Here is a 20,546-nt window from a genome sequence, read left to right on the forward strand (position 1 = left end):
TTTTGAAACTGAGTCAGATGGACTTTTCTCCCCAGGCTGGCTTTGAATTGAGCTGCTCAAATCCTCAAATCCCCATGGATCTCCACACAGGCATTCCTTCTAGAATCTGAAGGGTCTGGGACTTTTTGCTCACAGGTTGGTACTTTACCATCTGAGCCATGCCTACAGACTTTTGAACTCTGATTTTTTTTGTGGCCTTTTGGTTAATATTGGAAGCTTGGTAATATTGTTTGGTGTAGGTGTGAACATATTATTTTATTGTAATCTAGTTAGCTTTTAAATGTGTATGGATTTGCATGGCTGCAGGGACTGGAGAGGAAAGGAACATGGGAAAGTAAGAGGGATTGTGAGAGGGACAGGCATAGAATAGGAGAAGCAGGCACCAAGAATTGTGAGTTGAAAGTAAAAGTAAAAAACTGTGTACTGAAATTTACACTGAGCTACAATGGGTCTTAGATAGTCACTGTATCAATTCTATCCTGAATATAGGTGCAAAGTCTTTGGAACATGATACAATTTATCATTTTCACTTTTAAAAGCACATAATAAGGGACCAGGCATGATGGAGCATACCTAGAAAGGTATATTCTACTCTAGAAGATTAACAGCTTAAGGTCAACAGAGTGCCAGGTAGTGTGTGCTATCATTCTTAAGCCAAAGCAATTTTTCCAATGGAAAAATACCGTGAGAACATGTGCTAAGCAGCTAAGCACTCCCTAGTGGGGAAAGACAAGGGAAAAGATGGAGGGCGATGGCACTCATTTTTAAAACTACCCTTCCTTCTTTCCTTCCTTCCTTCTTTCCTTCCTCCCTTCCTCCTCTCCTCCCTTCTCTTCCATTCTCTCTCTCTCGCTCGCTCGCTCTCTCTCACTCTCTCTTCTCTTCCCTCCTATTCCACTTTTTTCATTTTCACATTTTCTTTGAGATAAGGTGTCACTCTGTAGCTCAGGCTGGCTTTGAACCCCCAGTGCTCCTATCTTAGTATCATAAAATGTTGTGATGAACAACGTGCAACATCATGCCTGAGTTGTTTCTGTTGGTGTCAGAGTTCAAAGTCCGGTCATTGCACTTGGTTATTTGTCTTGCTTGCTTGGCTAGTCCTCTTCCACTTGAGCTATCCCGTTAGCCCAGTTTTTCCTTCTTGTTTTGGAGATGGAGTCTCACCAAGTGTTTTACAAACAGCAGTTCTACAGATCTCAGACTCCTGAGTTGATTGGTTTTCATGGTAAGTCACCAGCCCTGCACTGTGCTGAGCATTCTTTCAGTATTACTGTTTGAACTCAGGGTCTTGAGCTTGTTGGGTGGACTCTCTACCACTTGAGCCATGACCCTAGGCCTGCACACACACACACACACACACACACACACACACACACACACACACCTGTATATGTGTATAGATATGTATATACATCACTTTAGTTGTCTATACTGTGAACAAAATTACCCCCAAATGTAAACAACAGTTTACACAGCAGGTTGAGGTAGCAGTAGGTTATATGATCTCGCACAGTCTTAGCTCCGTTGTTCTGGCAGGAGGCTGCAATGAGGAGAGGATGGTGTTGCAAGCATCCCAGGGCTTCACTGTGACTAGACACTTTGTCCTCCCTACACATGTCTGCACAGGCTTCTCACAGGGCGGAAACATAAACAGAACGGAGATTTCATGCCTTCGATGGTCCAATCTTAGAAGCTTTGCAGTGCCATGCCCTGCCTGGAATACTGTGTGTGAGTTATGTTCAGTTTACCCTCAAAGGGAGAGAATTAGGCTCCAATTCTTAAAACTTGAAGTTTTGTGAACATATTCTTTTGTGTGTGTGTGTGTGTGTGTGTGTGTGTGTATGTGTGTCACAGGGCTTGAACTTTGCCTGGGCACTGTGTTTCTGAGCTTGTCAGCTCAAGGCTGTGGCTACTGCCCTACCTCTGGGCCTGTGCATTATCCTTGAGCTCTTCAGCTCAAGGCTACCACCCTACCCTTGAGCCAAGCCCCACTTCCTGTTTCCTAGAAGTTAATTGGAGATAAGAGTCTCAGGTCCTTTTGTGCCTGGGTTGGCTTTGAACCTTGATCCTCAGATCTCAACCTCCTGAGTAGCTAGGATTACAGGCAGGAGCCACCGTGCCCAGCTTGAGAATATATTCTTAAAACTACTATACTTGCTATTCATCATGACTGAGTGCTTTCTTTTTCTGGTGTGTTTTATCATCCGACTACAGGAAACCTGTATGTAGAGGATCTTTATATATGCCTACATACCAAACTATTAGCATTAAAAATGCCCATAGGTTCCACATATATAAATTAATGAGACATGTATAAGAAATGTGGACCAATTCCCTCAAATGAAATGGAACTGAGGGTATTTAGCCAAACTTCAATGATTCTACTTTTCACTGTTAGCTTGTGATGTGCCATGATTTTTTCTGATAACAGAACTGGTGTTGAAGCATAGATTTAGTCTGAAAATAGATTTTGAAACTGTTCTACTGTTTTAACTTAGGAGCAATTTTGGTGAAATTATTCTGCGACCTGAGTGTTTGATGTCAGCACGAATGAATAAGTGTTTTTAAAGGTTCAGAAATTCAATAATATATTTTTTCCTTTTTATATGACATTGTAACTCCAGAAAAAATTATGACATCATGTATAAGGCACAGAGAACTACAAATTCTTTCAAAAATGCACACGCAAGCAAACACACAGATTTCCCTGTAGATTATTCACAGATCAGTGGAGAGATCATTTGCCATTCTAAATACTCCAGGGACTCTTTTCTCTCTGTTGTGGAAGACAGCAGCCTGCAGCATAGTGTAGTCTACCTCAGCCTTTGGGACCTCAGAGCCTGAGAGAATTGACCATTGGGATTGTCCTTGCATGAAATCCACAGTTCCCTGATTGAGTTCATGTCCGGTTCCTCAGGGGCCTGCATGTTCTGAGTGATCCCTCTGAAGATTCAGGGAGGGCAAATAAGAGGACTTCCTCTCAAAGGTGCTAACATTTCTCTTCCTATGTCAGTTCCCACCAGGGGTCTGAGGTTGGTAAGTGTTTAAGTTTGGGCAAAGCAGGTAGGATAGGAAAGCTGAGGATGAAGCTGAAATTGTGAAGGAGGCTAATTCATAATGCACATTAAGAGATCAAGGAAAGATGAAGAGAACATGAGAATGACTTAGTGCAGTTTCCCTGTGAAATGAAGCCTGAAGCTCTGGAGCCAAGATTTTGTTTTATTTAAGAAATCAATTCATAAATGTATTTACTTTATTATCTTTGAGTAGTTGTATCAAGGAGTTGTAATTCAGTGATCAGTGCCACTCCTTTCATAATTCTTGGCATTTAGTGTTTAAAATCTGAGAGATTGACTTTGGATAAGTGGCAAAAGGATAATATGAAGAATATAATTTGACAACCTTGACAGGAGGATCTGGGAGGTCCGATCCAGAATGGATTGTGACTGTTAGCTTTCTGTGTGATTTGCCACTCCTTATCATTTGGGGGGTTTCTAACCATCTGGGTATATTTGCATGTGTTTTTAATAACTGGAAAAATAAATATTAAACAAGTAAGTATGATGAGTTTCATGAAAGAGATAATATAATTTTCAATATAGGGGAATATCAGTAGCTGAAATGCCTATGTTCTATGGAGTTCATTTTTGGAAGGGGTCAAATAGCCTGAAGCAGATTGTTTTAAGTCTTTAACTCCCATTAAGTGCATGGGAAGTAGGAAATGTGTCTTGTTTGAACCTTGTAACAGTGAGATACACAAAAAGTGATTGTTGAAACTTTGTCAATTCTATTAAAGGACTTTAGGATTTTGACTCAAAAAAGGATTAAATATCCAGATACCTGTGATTCACGCCTGTCATCCTAGCTTCATGGAAGGCTGTGATTAAGAGGGTCACAGTTCTGGGCAGCTTAGGCAGAAAAGTCCACAAGATTATATCACAATGGAAGAGACAAGGCATAGTGCTTTAAGTCAATGTGTCATCTCAAAAATGAAGGGAAGTGGGGCGGGGAGTTTGTCCTAGTGGTAGAGTGCTTGCCTTGCATTCATGAAGACCCAGGTTCGATTCCTCTGTACCACATACGTAGGGGGGGGGAAAGCCAGAAATGCTGCTGTGGCTCAAGTGATAGAGCTCTAGCCTTGAGAAAGCCCAAGGACAGTGCTTGGCCCTGAGTTAAAGGCCCAGGGCTGGCAAAAAAAAAATGAAGGGAAGGCTAACATAAATGAATCAAAGGCCTAGTCCTCATAAAAGTGCCTTATCACAAAATAACCACTGCAAAAAAGACTAGAAGTATATGTAGTTCAGCAGTAGGGCACTTGCATAGCAAGTCTGAGGGCTTAGGTGCAAACCCTAGTACTGAAAATAGAAAAGGATTAGATGAGCTTGAGCATGGTAAGGGTGCTGTAGCCATACACACACACAGAGACCAAAAGAGGATATTCTTAGGAGAGGATCAAACAGGCTCAATAGGTATGGGAATGTGATCATATGAAATGATATAGAATTGAACTCACCAAGAAAAAGAAATGTACTCATTACCTGACTTAGATAACTTTAACCCCTCTGTACATTACTTTTATAATAACAGTAAAATACATACTTAAAAAGGATTGGATCAGTATAAAAGTTATTCCATATGGACTTTCTAAAGTAGAGGTAGGTATAGATGGACATTTAGTGGATGATGCTAATATGCTTAGAAATACTGAACAGAGTAGGGGCAAGTAGGATTTGAGGAAATATAAGCATTCCTTTCAAAACATAATTTTGGGGTGCCAGGGTGATATCCAAAAGGAAGTATCAAGGGTGAAGTTGGATATGTGCCTTTTAAGACATCAATGAGAGGTAAACAAGTAGGCCTACTCAATGTTTAGTTACTAACTGGAACTTTAAGTTCATGATGTAGATCAGAGAAAATGTAGAAAGACAAAAGGGGAGGTTCAGACAATGCCTTGAGAAATATTAAGATGTGGAGATACAGAATAGAAAGAAGGAGCAAAGGATGAGATGAGAGGTCAGTGAAATCAAAGAAAAGCCAGTGGCAAAAGACATCAGGGAAAAAGAATGTCCACATAGAAAGTAAAACAGGCTACCTTTTCTTTTTTTGTGTTGATATTGAGGCTTGAACTTAACTCCTCTTATTCTTGTTTAGATTTTTCCCCTCAAAACTGGTTCTCTGCCATGACCCATACTTCCACTTGTGACTTTTTTGCTGGTTCCTTGGAGATCAGAGTCTCACAGACTTTTCTTTCCAGGCAGACTTTGAACTACGATTCTTAGAACTCAGCCTGTTGAGTAACTAGAGTTACAGATGTGAACCAATGAAGTTTATCTTACTAGTAAAATGTACCTTTTGTTTATTTAATGATTTATAAATTACATTTTACTCTTTATGATTCTATTTTGCCGGGCTTTGTTTCTTTATCCTTCAAATTGTCAAAAATACAGTTGTGTTATGCTTTGGTAGTAATTTTGTTTAGGTCTATGTGAGGTACATATACTTTGCAAAATATCATTGATAACTCTACTTATTAATAATGGTATTCAAATAATTTACTTTTGACAACCAGAGGTGATACAGTTAGTTTTATGCAGCTAATTGATTGGGTGCTTGCTGCTTGTGTGTGTGGTGTGTGTGTGTGTGTGTGTGTGTGTGTGTGTGTGTGTTTTCATATGGCTTAATTTTGAGTTCTTTGCTATGTTAGTGATGCATAAATTCTGTTTTCTATACATTCTAGTGGCTGGGATTATATATAGAGACAGTTGAAGTTCTAATCGGAGCTTATGAGCACATTACTTGAGTCCTAGGCTTTCTATTTCCTGTTTGTGTGGCTTTGACAAGTTACTTTTCTTGGTTTCAGTTTCTGACTCTTAAAATATGGATATTATTGGTGATGTTTGTGTTTTTATAGTATTACAAAAGCAATTTCATGGTAAGATCTTTTTATTTGTTTTGAATGCTGAAAAGTCTCCAGAAAAAATATTCTTACTGTAATTTTGATTTACATTTTGCTGTTGGTTAGTGGTATAAAGCATTTTTCCACAAAACTAAAAAAATGAAACAATCAACCCTTGTTTGCTTCTTTGCTTTTATTTTATCCCATGATATAGACTATATAAGTTTAATTTATCTTCCAGCAGAAGTCTCCTTTGTATAATATCAGATATCACTAATTCTTTTGGGATATCTCCTTATTTATTCTTTACTTGTGTTGGAGACAGTTTCACATCTTTTCCATTTTATTTTCCATAATGTGATATCAAGCATCACATTCTGGAGAACATTCTGGTTTCCAAGTTCCAGGGATGCTAGGAAAGTCACTGAAATTTGTGTATGGCTAGCATTTTGGACAAACTTTAGTACTGGCTTTATTTATTTATTGATTTTCCCTGGATGGTTCTGAGGCCTGAGCTCAGGGCCTGGGCGCTATCCGTAACCTTGTTTGTTCAAGATTGGTACTCAATTACTTTGAGCCACAGCTCCACTTCCAGTTTTCTGGTGGTTAATTGGAGATAAGAGTCTCAGGTACTTTTTTGCCTGGGGTGACTTCAAACAGTGATCTTCAGATGTTAGTTTCCTGAGTAGCTAGGAATACAAGTATGAACTATGAATATCTGGGTTCTGGCAATTCTTATTTCCATTTTTCTCTATACTTCCTTACATCTTGTGAATTGTTGGTGTTATGCAGTATATTGAAGAGCTCTATCTGATAGCAGATCATCTCATGAGAAAACCTTGTCTAAGGATTTTGGCTCTTCCAGTGACTAAAGACAAAGTCCTCCTTAACCATACAGGTTACTTCTCATATTTCTAGGGTTTTTCTTTTTTTTCCTGATTTAGGAAACACTTTTGCTCCAAAGATTCTTTTGTTTTGTTAAAAAATTATTCTTTAAGTAGTTAAACAAAAGAGTTGCCATTCAATAAAGTATGAGAATAAAACATGTCTTGATCCATGGAACCTCTTTCAATATTCTTACCCATCTTTCCTGATGCACATCTTCCCTCATTCTTCTCAATTAATCTACCCCTTTCCCTTTGACCCCATCCTACCTCTTTCCAGGACGTGTTTCATGGTGTTTTACTTCCTGAACTTTGGTTTTACTTTTCTAAGGAATTATACTATTGAGATCTCCCTTGAATCTATCATATTTCAGTTAATACATTTATATACACTTGCTTATCTATCAACATATTTATTTACAAGTTTATCTAGCTTCCATATATAAGGGAAAAATGCATCCTTTGACTTTCTAGACCTGACTTACTTAGCATAATCCCCCTGCCAGGTCTTTCCATTTCTTTCCAAATGATATAGTATCATTCTTCCTAATAGATGAGTAAAATACATTGTGTATATATGGCACATTTTCTGGATCCATTCATCCACTGAGAGGTATCTAGGCTGATTCCATATCTTGTATCTGGAGAATTATGCTACAGAACATGGTTCTGATGGTGTCTTTACTGTATCCTTAGCTTGTAAACTTTTGGAGAAATGATTAGGAGTGGAATTGCTATTTGTTCAAGTTTTGAGAGGACCCTCAACACTGCTCCCCAAAATGATAGAAAAATGTTTACATTAAAAACCTGAAAGGGGATGAAAATGATATATTGGAAAGTTTTCTACAAATGATAACACAAAGAACCAGATATGTAGTGGAAATCTTTTGTTAATTTTCTCATTTTCGTAAATTGTGGCATAGTTCTCTGTAATTTCTTTCTAATCCTATATATTCCTACATGACTTTTCGTTTTATGCACACATGTAGGGCAACAATTATATTAACTCATTGAAAGTGCAATCATTAAAATAGAAACAGCATTGAATGTAATTTATTTATTTACTTTTGGGTTTTGGAATAAAGAGATGTTTCTCTTTTTTAATTTAATTTAATTTTATATTGTCAGGGCAATGTATAGAGGGGTTACAGTTACATTTGCCAGATAGTATTATAATGCCAGGTGCATTATTTCTCACATATTGATAGCCTTTCTCATGTTTTTGTCCACATTTTCCTCCCCCACCCCATCCCAATCATCTTGTTTTCCTATTTCAAATAAACAAATAAACATATATACAATATATCAGATAACAAAGTCAGATACAGTAACAATATGAGATTACCCAAAGGGCAGCAAAGGAGAAGAGAAATAACACAGTACATTAAGAACAACAATCACCCAAGATAAAGCTCTTGTTTCCATATCCTGGAGGTCCTTAAATTTAGTCTCATGCTATATGACCTTAAGTACCTAAGTTTTACACTATTATAATCCTCTGCTAGGAGAGTCCTACATGTGTACTAATTATTAAAAATGAGGGAAACCACTGAGCCTATGTTTCTTTGGGTCTGGCTCACTTCACTTAATATGACTTTTCCCAAGTCTTTCCATTTCGTTAAAAATGGGGTGATGTCATTCTTTCTGATGACAGCATATAATTCCATTATGTATAAGTACCACATCCTGTTGATGCAATTATCTACTGAGGGGCATCTGGGTTGGTTCCATGTCTTTGCTACGGTAAATAAAGCTGCAATGAACATCGTTGTGCTAGTGGCTTTAGCATGTCCTTGTTTCTGAACTTTTGGGTAAATGCCAAGGAGTGGAATTGCTGGGTCATAGGGGAGCTCTATGTCTAGTCTTTTGAGGAACTGCCATATTGCTTTCCATAGTGGTTGAACAAGTCATTGAATGTATTTTGAAGGAGATTCCTGAGAAATTTGAAAAGCACTTAGCCTGAAGAAAGTTCTGCACATTATTCTGAACAATAATAGGAGTGCTTTTCTTGAAATAGAGGGAAGAAGCAAACCAGTTTCTCAAGAAGGAGCTGAAGGAAGAATTATCGTGTGATTCTCCTCAAGTCCATCCATTTGGTTTTAGAAGCTACTCATCAGATCTCCATGGCCTTGTACAACCTGAGTAGTCACCATACCCGTCCCTTCACCCTCCTGGGCATCCCTGGGCTTGAGGAGTACCAAGTGTGGATCAGCATTCCTTTCTGCTTTATCTATGTTGTGGCCATTGTGGGCAATATCACCCTTCTCTACCTCATTGCCAAGGAGCACAGTCTTCATGCACCCATGTTCTTTTTCCTTTCCATGCTGGCCTTGACTGACCTCATGCTATCTACGACATGTGTCCCCAAAACCCTTAGCATCTTTTGGTTTGGGCCCCAGAAAATCAGTTTTCCTGGTTGTCTCACCCAGCTATTTTTTCTGCACTACAGCTTTGTTCTAGATCCTGCTATACTCCTGGCTATGGCCTTTGACCGCTATGTGGCCATCTGCTCGCCTTTGAGATACACCACAATTCTCACCCCCAAAGCCATTGTCAAAATTGCTGTGGGAATCTATTTACGAAGTTTTTGCGTTTTTGTCCCATGCGTTTGCCTCGTAGATCGTCTCCCCTTCTGCAGGACCCATAACATTGCTCACACATACTGTGAACACATAGGGGTTGCCCGATTGGCCTGTGCCGACATCTCCATCAACATCTGGTATGGCTTCTGTGTTCCCATCATGACAGTCATCATTGATGCGGTGCTCATTGCTGTCTCCTACATCCTCATCCTCTGTGCAGTCTTTCGCCTCCCCTCTACAGATGCTCGCCAGAAGGCCCTGGGCACGTGTGGCTCCCAGTGTGTGTCATCCTCATGCTTTACATCCCAGCCTTCTTCTCCATCCTTGCCCATCGCTTTGGACGGAACGTCCCTCTCACCTTTCACATAATGTTTGCTAACCTCTATGTAATCATCCCGCCTGCGCTCAACCCTATTGTCTATGGAGTCAAGACCAAGCAGATCCGGGACAAAGTCATTCTATTGTTCCTTCCCAGGAGATCCCAGTGATGGGTGTGTGAGGGTGGGATGTGAGGACAAGTGCCTAGACTGTGTGTGGTGCAAGCCTGTGTCTGTGCCTAGTGGCGTCAGAGAAAGGGCAGATGAAAAAGGTGTCCATTTGGTAGAACTGTGGTTTTGATTTCTTTGTGATTTTCAGCGTCCTAATCATTTGAAGACAAATACTGGGCTCAGAAAGTAATATTCATTTTGCTTCTGAAACCATTATTTGTGTGTGTCTGTGTGTGTGTGTGTGTGTGTGTGTGTGTGTGTGTGTGTGTCATTCTTGGTGCTTGAACTTTGGGCCTGGTCAATGTCTTTGAGCTTCTTTTTTCAAAGCTAGTACTTTACCACTTGAGCCACAGCACTAGTGCTAGCTATTTCTGCTCATGTGGTACTGAGGAATCAAATCCAGGGTTTCATGCATGCTAAGCAAGCCCTCTAGCACTAAGCTCCTTTGCCAGCCCAGGAGCCAAATACTTTTAAAATACTATTTTTTTTTCTTCTTGTGGTACTTAGTTGAGAACTCAGGACTTCATGTTTGTTAGGCAGGTCCTTTATATTTGAGTCATATCTCCTGCCTCTCTTGTAAAATTCTTTTTTTGGTTTTCAATGTTGGTGTTTGAAAATCGGGCTTTGTACTTGTTTTGCAGGTACTTTACCACTTAATTCATGCCCCTATTCCTACATGGGGATTTGAGTTCAGGGTCTCTTTATTGCTTGGCTTGCTTACTCAGCTGGCACTCTCCCACTTGAACTACACCTCCTGCCTGATTATTTGCTGGTTATTTGGTGCACAGACTTCAAAATAAAAACTTTTCTGCCTGGACTGACTTTGAATTGTAATCTCAGCCTCCTGAATAACTAGGATTGCAAGTGTGAGTCACCAGTGTCAAGCTCCAGACTGTGAAAGTTTTAATAAAAACAATGAAATTAGTGGTATGGCTTTTAAAAACATATCCGTAGGAAATCTGAATTATGTTGTAACCTAGATCACAGTAGAAAAAGGAAATGATACTATGACAATTCTGCAAAGTTCTAAACTTTTCATATGGTGAATGTCTTCCAATACTGATTGGCATCTGTTGTATATCCTGACATATATGATGCATATAAGTAATAGTTATCAAATAAACTACTGGCCAATCATTATGAAATGATTTTCTGAGTAGCTAGGATTACCAATGTATGAGCCATCAGTAATCCGCTCCCTTAGATTTTTCATCTATAATGTAAGTTTACCAGTATATTAATCATGATCATGGAACTTCCTTCACTTAATTTGTCATTCTAAATTATTCTTGAGAGGCAGTGCTGTATGGCTCAAGTAAAAAAAAAAAAAGTATGTCCACAAATGGCTCGTGCATTAAGAGCTTAGTTGCTATGTGTGATAGACCTTTAAGAAGTGATTGGATCGTGGGAAGTTACTCTGATTTCCTCAATAAATTTGTTTATTGATGAATTTTGCTGAATGAATGACTAGGAGCTGGGGTATGGTTGGAGGTGGTGGGTCATTGGAGAATGTCTTTCTTTGAAGGTTATGTTTTCTTTGTGTGTGTATGTGTGTGTATGCATGTGTATGTGTGTATGTGCGTGCCTGTGCTCACATATGCAGGTGCATGGGTGTTTGCATGCGTGCGTGCGTGCCCACCTGTCCTGCGGTTGGAAATCAGGGCCAGAGAGTTGTCCCTGAGCTATTTAGCTCAAGGCTAGCACTCTATAACTGAATCCACAGCTTTACTTCTGGCTTTTGTTGCTAGTTAACTGAAGATAAATGTCTTATGAATTTTTCTTCCTGGGCTGGCTTTGAACCATGATCCTCGGAACTTAGCTTCCTAAGTAGGTAGGATTACAGGTATGGCCTCTATCCCTTGGCTGAAGGATATGTTTTGTTCCCCAAACTTTTCTCTCTTTCTGCCTCCTGGATGTCAGGAAGTGAGCAGTTTTGTCCTCTACACAGCCCTTGTCGGGATGCTGTCTCACCACATACAGATCCAGAAGCAAGAGAAAGTGATTGGTTACCAAAATCGCTGAAAACATGAGGCAGAATTCTTCCTCATTTAAATTTTTGTTTTGTCACAGCAAGGAAATGTACATGGACATAGGTATATAATAATAGTACCATTGTTATATTAATAACAAAATATAAATATAAAAATTATATAGGATATAAATAACTATAATCATCAAATGAAATTGATATTAGTAGCAATAATAATAATTAATAATATTACCATTATATAGATTAACTTGGTTTAAAGTTTTCTTTGTGTGTGTTTGTGTGTGTGTGTGTGTGTGTGTGTGTGTGTGTGTGTATGTCAGTCTTGGGGCTTGGACTCTGGGCGTGAGCTTTGTCTGTGAGATCTTCAGCTCAAGGCTACCTCCCTACCCTTAGGCCTGGGCTTCGTCCCTGAGCTCTTCAGCGCAGGGCTACCACCCTACCCCTTGAATAGGGTGCCACTTCTGGTTTTCTAGTGGTTAATTGGAGATGAGTCTCATGGTCCTTAGTGCCCAGGCTGGCTTTGAACTGCGATCCTCAGATTGCAGCCTCCTGAGTACCTAGGATTACAGATGTGAGCCTCAACACCTGGCTTGGTTTAAAGTTTTCTAAGTCTGGGAAATGATGATGCCAAACTGAAATCAAGGAGACTGGGTAGGCAAATATATCCACAGCCATCAATCAACATGCACAACCATCTGCATGCAAAGGCAGGTACAAATTTTAAAATATCTCCTTGAAGCAGTGGCTTGTGCAGTGCAATAGAAACATTGATTTCTTCTTCCTCTGAAGATGAACAGAAAGCACCAGTGTCTTCAGCCCTCTTCTGCCTCTTTTCCACACTGAGCAGTGGCCTGAGCATGCAAATGAATAGGGAAGCAACCCCTCCACCAAGTCCTTCTTTCTTTCCTTCCTCCCTCCCTCCCTCCCTCCCTTCCTTCCTCCCCTCCTCCCTTCTATTCTCTCTCTCTCTCTCTCTCTCTCTCTCTCTCTCTCTCTCTCTCGTTCTCTCTCTTTCTCTCTCTTCTCTTCCCTCCCATTCCACTTTTTTCATTTTCACATTTTCTTTGAGATAAGGTGTCACTCTGTAGCTCAGGCTGGCTTTGAACCCCCAATGCTCCTATCTTAGTATCATGAAGTGTTGTGATGAACAGTGTTCATAATGCCTGAGTTGTTTCTGTTGGCGTCAGGGTTCAAAGTCTGGTCATTGCACTTGGTTATTTGTCTTGCTTGCTTGGCTAGTCCTCTTCCACTTGAGCTATACCGTTAGCCCAGTTTTTCCTTCTTGTTTTGGAGATGGAGTCTCACCAAGTGTTTTACAAACAGCAGTTCTACAGATCTCAGACTCCTGAGTTGATCGGTTTTCATGGTAAGTCACCAGCCCTGCACTGTGCTGAGCATTCTTTCAGTATTACTGTTTGAACTCAGGGTCTTGAGCTTGTTGGGTGGACTCTCTACCACTTGAGCTATGCCTCCAAGTTTGCATACACACATGTATACATGTGTGTGTTTGTGTGTGCATATGTATACATGTATATGTAGATATCGTTGTAGTTGTCCATACTGTGAACAAAATTATCCCGAAATGTAAATAACAAAGTTTACACAGCAGGTTGAGGTAGCAGTAGGTTATATGATCTCGCACAGTCTTAGCTCCGTTGTTCTGGAAGGAGGCTGCAGTGAGGAGAGGATGGTGTTGCAAGCATCCCAGGGCTTCACTATGATTACATACTTTGTCCTCCCTACACATGTCTGCACAGGCTTCTCACAGGGCGGAAACATAAACAGAACGTAGGAGATTTCATGCCTTCGGTGGTCTAATCTTAGAAGCTTTGCAATTCCCTGCCCTATCTGGTATTCCGTGTGTGAGTTATGTCCAGCTTACCGTCAAAGAAAGAGAACATATTCTTAAAACTACTACACTTGCTATTTATGATGATTGAGCGCTTTCTTTTTCTGGTGTTTTATCACCTGAACGTAGGAGCCCTGTATATAGAGGGACCCTATATATGTATACATACCAAACTGTTAGCATTAAAAAAATTCTCATAGGTTCCACAAATATAAATGAGACATGTGTTGGAAATGTGGATCAGTTCCTCAAAATGAAATAGAATTGAGGGTGTTTAGCCAGACTTGTTGATTCTACTTCTACTAACTATATCTATGTTGTATTTGGAAAAGAAAACTGATGTCAAATCATAGATTTAGCCTGAAAATAGACTTTAGAAGTGTTGTACTGAATAAGTGATTGTAACTTAGGACCAGTTTTGATTAGATTATTCTGCCTTGACCTGAGGGTTTGTTGGTTCGTTTTTTTGTTCATGGGGCTAGGCCTAGGCTCTTCAGCTCAAGGCTAGTACTCTACCACTTTGATCTACTGCACTACTGCTGGCTTTCTGGTGGTTAATTGGAGATAAGAGTTTCATGGACTTGTCTGCCCTGATTAGCTTTGAACCATAGTTCTCACTCAGATCTCAGCCTCCTATGTAGCTAAGATTATAGACATGAGCCACTGGCACCTAGCTTTGACTAGAGGTTTTGATGTCACCATGAATGAACTAATTTTTTTTTTTGGTCAGTCGTGGGGCAAACTGTCCCTGAGCTCTTCATCTCAAGGCTACCACCCTACCCTTGAACTAGTGTTTTTTAAGATTCAGAAATTCAATATCTTTATCCCCTTTCTATATGATATTGTAACTCCAGAAAAAATATAGCACAAAGTATACAAAATCATTCAAACATGCACATGCTAGTGTACACATAGATTTCTCTGTACATTATTCTCGCTAAAGTGAGAAAGACTCCAGGGACTCTTCTCTCTCTGTTGTGGAAGACAGCAGCCTGAAGGCTACCTCAGCCTTTGGGACCTCAGAGCCTGAGAGAATTGACCATTGGGATTGTCCTTGCATGAAATCCACAGTTCCCTGATTGAGTTCATGTCCGGTTCCTCAGGGGCCTGCATGCTCTTAGTGATCCCTCTGAAGGTTCAGGGAGGGCAAATAAGAGGACTTCCTCTCAAAGGTGCTAACATTTCTCTTCCTTTGTCAGTTCCCACCAAGGATCTGAGGTTGGTAAGTGTTTAAGTTTGGGCAAAGCAGGTAGGATAGGAAAGCTGAGGATGAAGCTGAAGTTGTGAAAGAGGCTAATTCATAATGCACATTAAGAGATCAAGGAAAGATGAAGAGAACATGAGAATGACTTAGTGCAGATTCCCTGTGAAATGAAGCCTGAAGCCCTGGAGCCAAGATTTTTGTTTTATTTAAGAAATTAATTAATAAATGGATTTGCTTTATTATCATTAAGTAGCTGCATAAAGGAATTGCAATTCAACATACCGGTTTGTGAGTATAATGCATCTTGATCAGTGTTTCTCCCTTAATAATTCTTGGGGCTTAGATTCTAGTCTGAGAGAATGATTTTGGGTAAAGTAGGGAAAGGATAACATGGAGAATATAGTTTGACAACCCTGACAGGAGAATCTGAGAAGCCCAATCCAAAATGGATTGTGACTGTTAGCTTTCTGTGTGATTTACCATTCCTTGTCATTTGGGGATTTCAACCATCTGGGTGTATTTTTAATTATTATATTGCACAATAATATATTATGCAAATAGTTACTATTTCTTAGACACTTGACTGAGAATTTTTTTCATATAGCCTCTCTGAATTTATGAAGAAATATAAGAGAGATGAAGCAACAAATGGAAGATTCAGGCCCCGTGTACATTTTGTAAGACCATATGTGTCTTCTCATACATGTAATCTACTATCTACCCACTCACTCTTCATTATTTTAGCCACTCATTCATGATACTGAACATGGAGCATAGGATAATATAAGGTATTAAAGAAGAGTGGAAAGGATGTGTCTAGGAAGGCAAATAGGTTCCATCTCAAACAGATGCTTGTGTCATAATGTACATATTTCTATATAGTCAATTAGTGTTTTATAGCAATTGGTTTCAAAAAACAAGATAAAGACATGAAGGGGAAAATCTCTTAATCTGAACATCTTTCAAACGAGAAAGACAGAAGGTAGCATAATCAATGGGCTAAGTAATACAACTGGAAATAGGCACAATGTGTTTTGGTAGTGATGGGACACTTAATTCCCTTTTGGTTGCTAGTAAGTTTTATGGAGGAACATTAAAACAAGCCAAGCTAAAACAGATGAAAAAACTAAGTACTCTTAAAAATTTCTCACATTGCTCATGAGGATTTCTGGATCACTGTAGATTAAAGGGTATTATAACCTTATTTTTATGTTTTTCTTTTTGCCAATTCTGAGGCTTGAACTCAGGGCCTGGGCACTGTCCTTGGGCTTTCTCAAGGCTAGTGTTTTACCACTTGAGCCACAGCACCACTTCCAGCTTTTTCTATGTATGTGGTACCCAGGAATGGAAACCCAGGACTTTGTGCATGCAAGGCAAGCACTCTACCACTAGGCCACACTCCCAGCCCCCATATATATATATATATATATATATATATTTTAATCTTTAATACACATGCTTTTAGCATCTTCCTGGCTTGGTGTATTATTGGCTGTTCATTTGCAGGATTTATGTATACATGAGGATATACATATTTAGTAGGTTAAATATATTTCAGAGGAAAGACATTGTCATGTCATTTCTGTTTCAATTATTACTAATATTAAATTCATAGATGTTATTAAATGGCACTGTTGTATAAGTAGGTATTAAGGATGTAACTTACTTACTTTATGTATTTATTGCCAGTACTGGGCTTAAACTCAGGAGGTCCTGTTCTCACTTGGCTTTCTTGCTCAAGGTTGATGATGCCCCATCACTTGAGATATGCCTCCACTTGCAGCATCTTGCTGGTTAATTTTAGATAAGAATCCCTTGGATTTACCTGCCTGGGATGGCTTTGAACTATAATCCTTAGATCTTAACCTCCTGAATAGCTAGGACTACAAGCATGAGACAATGGCACCCCACAATAAAGTCTTAGAAAAACAAAACTGCGAATGGCCTCTGTTTTCATAGAGATTCCAGTCTAATATGGAAAATGAATATTAAACAAATAAGTGTGATGAGTTCCATGAAAGAAGTAATGCAATTTTCAAAGTAGATGGGTCTGGAAGTATCATTAGCTGGGGTGGAGATGTTATATGGAGTTCACTTTTTTTTTTTTTAAGAAGTAGGGATGAGGTGGAAATAATAGTGCCAATTTAAGGGAGAAATATGTTCATAGTCCCATAGGAAGGAGGCTTGGGAACAGAAGAGTTATCTCATCGAAATCTAGAATAGCACCCTTTTTTAGACTTATTTTTCTACAGCCGTTGTTAAGGAACAGACAGTATTCAGTAAGGAAAGCTACATTCAGTGAACTCAGTCCATGAGTACCACCTACAACTAACTGTCTTGCTGCATGACAATCCAATCTCAAGGGCAGGCCATGGCTTTGCTCTTTTCCCAACTGGGTTTCTACTAACTCTGACCTTGTATCTGTTTAGTCCATAGAAAGGAAAAGAACCTTAGTGGCTTCTTCAGTTAACATTTCAGAGTAACCAGGTGGAACCATTAGGACTTTGGAAATAAAGTGATGGAGGAATTTATCATGACAGTTTTCCTAGCAACTTTTAAAAAATATATATTTGTGCCAGTACTGTGGCAAGAAGAACCCAGGGCCTTGACACAGTCTCTAAGCTTTTTTTTTTGGCTCGATGGTAGCATTTTAATAGTGGAACCACAGCTCCACCTCAGGCTTTTTGCTGGTTAATTGGAGATGAAAGTTTCACAGACTTTTCTGCCTGGGCTGGTTTTGAAGATGACTCTTAGATCGCAGATTCCTGAGTAGCTAGGATTATAGATATGAGTCACCAGCACCTGGCCAAATTAACTTTATTTTTATTTTTGCTGGTCCTGGGGCTTGAACACAGAATCTGGGCGCTGTCCCTGAACCTTCTTGTGCTCCAGGCTAGAGATCTACCACTTGAGTCACAGGGCCACTTCCAGCTTGTTCTGAGTAGTTTATGGGAGATAAAAGTCTCACTGATTTTTCTGCCGAGGCTGGTTTTGAACTGTAATCCTCAGATTTCAGCCTCGAAAGTAACTAGGATTACAGATGCAAACCAATGAAATTTATCTTAACAGTACAATGTACTATGTATTTAATGATTTATAAGTTACATTTTAGTCTTCATGATTTTATTTTGCTGGGCTTTGTTTCTTTATACTTAAAATTTTCAGAAATACAATTGTTTTCTGCTTTGGGAGTAAATTTGTTTAGGTATATGTGAGGTACATATAATTTGCATTTCTCTGTAAAACTGTCATTGAGAGCTCTACTTATTTTATTTTATTTTTACTAGTCCAGGGGCCTTGAACTCAAGGTCTGAGCACTGTGCTTGGGCTTTCTCAAGGCTAGAGATCTACCACTTGAGACATAGCACCACTTCTGACTTTTTTATGTATATGTTACCAAGGAATTGAATCTGGGCCTTGATGCATGCTAGGCAAGCACTCTACAATCAAGCCAAACTCCCAGCCCCAGCTCTATTTATTAACTGTAGATTTCAAATTATTTACTTTTAACAATAAGAGATGATACATTTAGTTTCATGGTGTTGATAGCACCCAAGCCTGGGTGTTTGCTGCTTGTGTTTTTTCCATGTGATTTAATTTTGTGTCCTTGACTGTGCTACTGTCACAAAAATTCTGTTTTCTATACACTCTAGTGAATGAGACCATATGTATAAATAGCTGAAGTCATAATAGGAGCTCATGAACACAATTCTTGAAACCTAGGTTTATCATTACTTTGTTGTGTGGCTTTGACAACTTACTTTTTACAGTTCCAGTGTTTTTATTCATAAGATATGGATATGATTGATTATGTCATTTTTTTTGCAGTCCTGGCTTCAACTCAGGGTCTGAGCACTATCCTTGGGCTTTCTCAAGACTAGAGCTCTTCCACTTGAGCCACAGCACCACTTCCGGCTTTTTCTATATATGTGGGACTGAGGAATTGAACCCTGGTCTTGCTGCAAGCTAGGCAAGCACTCTACCACTGGGCCAAACTCCCAGCACCATCATTGGGTTTTTAAAAGCATTACAATAAGAAATTTCATGGTAAGAGTGTCACAGGACACTCTTATCTCCAATTAATCACACAAAAAGCTGAAAATGGTGCTGTGGCTCAAGTGGTAGAGCACTAGACTTGAGCAAAAGCAGCCCAAGGACAGGACCCAAGTCCAGAGTTTGGGAAGCCCCAGGATTTCCCTAGTCCCAAGATTAGGGGGGAAAGTATCTGAAGAGTGGATCAGAGCACATATAATGGAAAAACTTCTATATATAACACAAAGAATCTAATATGTAATGGGACTCTTTTGTTAATTTTCTCATTTTCCTAATTGTGATATGGTTTTCTTAATTTCTTTCTGTTTCTGTATATTCCTAGATTACTTTTTGTTTTACATATATATATATATATATATACACACACACACACAACAACAGACTGCGTTAACTCATTGAAAGCCCAATCATTAAAGTAGAAGCAGCACTGAATGTATTTTGAAGAAGATTCCTGAGAAACTTGAAGATTCATACCAGAAGTACCGAGCCTGAAGAAAGTCCTGCACATTATTCTGAACAAGAATAGGAGTGCTTTTCCTGAAACAGAGGAAAGAAGCAAGCCAGTTTCTCAAGAAGGAGCTGAAGGAAGAATTACCTTGTGATTCTCCTCAAGTCCATCCGTTTGGTTTTAGAAGCTACTCATCGGATCTCCATGGCCTTGTACAACCTGAGTAGTCACCATACCCGTCCCTTCACCCTCCTGGGCATCCCTGGGCTTGAGGAATACCAAGTGTGGATCAGCATTCCTTTCTGCTTTATCTATGCTGTGGCCATTGTGGGCAATATCATCCTTCTCTACCTCATTGCCAAGGAGCACAGTCTTCATGCACCCATGTTCTTTTTCCTTTCCATGCTGGCCTTGACTGACCTCATGCTATCTACGACATGTGTCCCCAAAACCCTTAGCATCTTTTGGTTTGGGCCCCAGAAAATCAGTTTTCCTGGTTGTCTCACTCAGGTATTCTTTCTGCACTACAGCTTTGCTTTAGATTCTGCTATACTCCTGGCTATGGCCTTTGACCGCTATGTGGCCATCTGCTCGCCTTTGAGATACACCACGATTCTCACCCCCAAAGCCATTGTGAAAATTGCCGTGGGAATCTATTTCCGAGGTTTCTGTGTCTTGGTCCCATCTGTTTTCCTTATACACCGTCTCCCCTTCTGCAGGACCCATGACATTGCTCACACATACTGTGAGAGCATAGGGGTTGCCCGATTGGCCTGTGCCGACATCTCCATCAACATCTGGTATGGCTTCTGTGTTCCCATCATGATGGTGATCATCGATGCAGTGCTCATTGCTGTCTCCTACATCCTCATCCTCCGTGCAGTCTTTCGCCTCCCCTCTACAGATGCCCGCCAGAAGGCCCTGGGCACGTGTGGCTCCCACGTGTGTGTCATCCTCATGCTTTACATCCCAGCGTTCTTCTCCATCCTTGCCCATCGCTTTGGACGGAATGTCCCTCTCACCTTTCATATAATGTTTGCTAACCTCTATGTAATCATCCCGCCTGCGCTCAACCCTATTGTCTATGGAGTCAAGACCAAGCAGATCCGGGACAAAATCATTCTATTGTTCCTTCCCAGGAGATCCCAGTGA

The 20,546-nt window shown here is 39.8% G+C and overlaps 1 protein-coding gene and 1 pseudogene across 1 annotated transcript; both read left to right on the forward strand.

Moving 5' to 3' along the window:
- The first annotated feature begins 8,903 nt into the window (after positions 1-8,903).
- LOC150053336 (olfactory receptor 52H1-like) lies at positions 8,904-9,850 on the forward strand (annotated as a pseudogene).
- Positions 9,851-19,598: 9,748 nt separating this feature from the next.
- On the forward strand, positions 19,599-20,546 carry LOC150053337 (olfactory receptor 52H1-like). Its single transcript, XM_090349038.1, has one exon. The coding sequence runs from the start codon at positions 19,599-19,601 to the stop codon at positions 20,544-20,546; it is 948 nt and encodes a 315-aa protein (XP_090205164.1).

The sequence above is a fragment of the Megascapheus bottae genome, chromosome 16 (assembly GCF_031878675.1).
Source record: "Megascapheus bottae isolate mThoBot1 chromosome 16, mThoBot2.hap1, whole genome shotgun sequence".
NCBI lineage: Eukaryota > Metazoa > Chordata > Mammalia > Rodentia > Geomyidae > Megascapheus > Megascapheus bottae.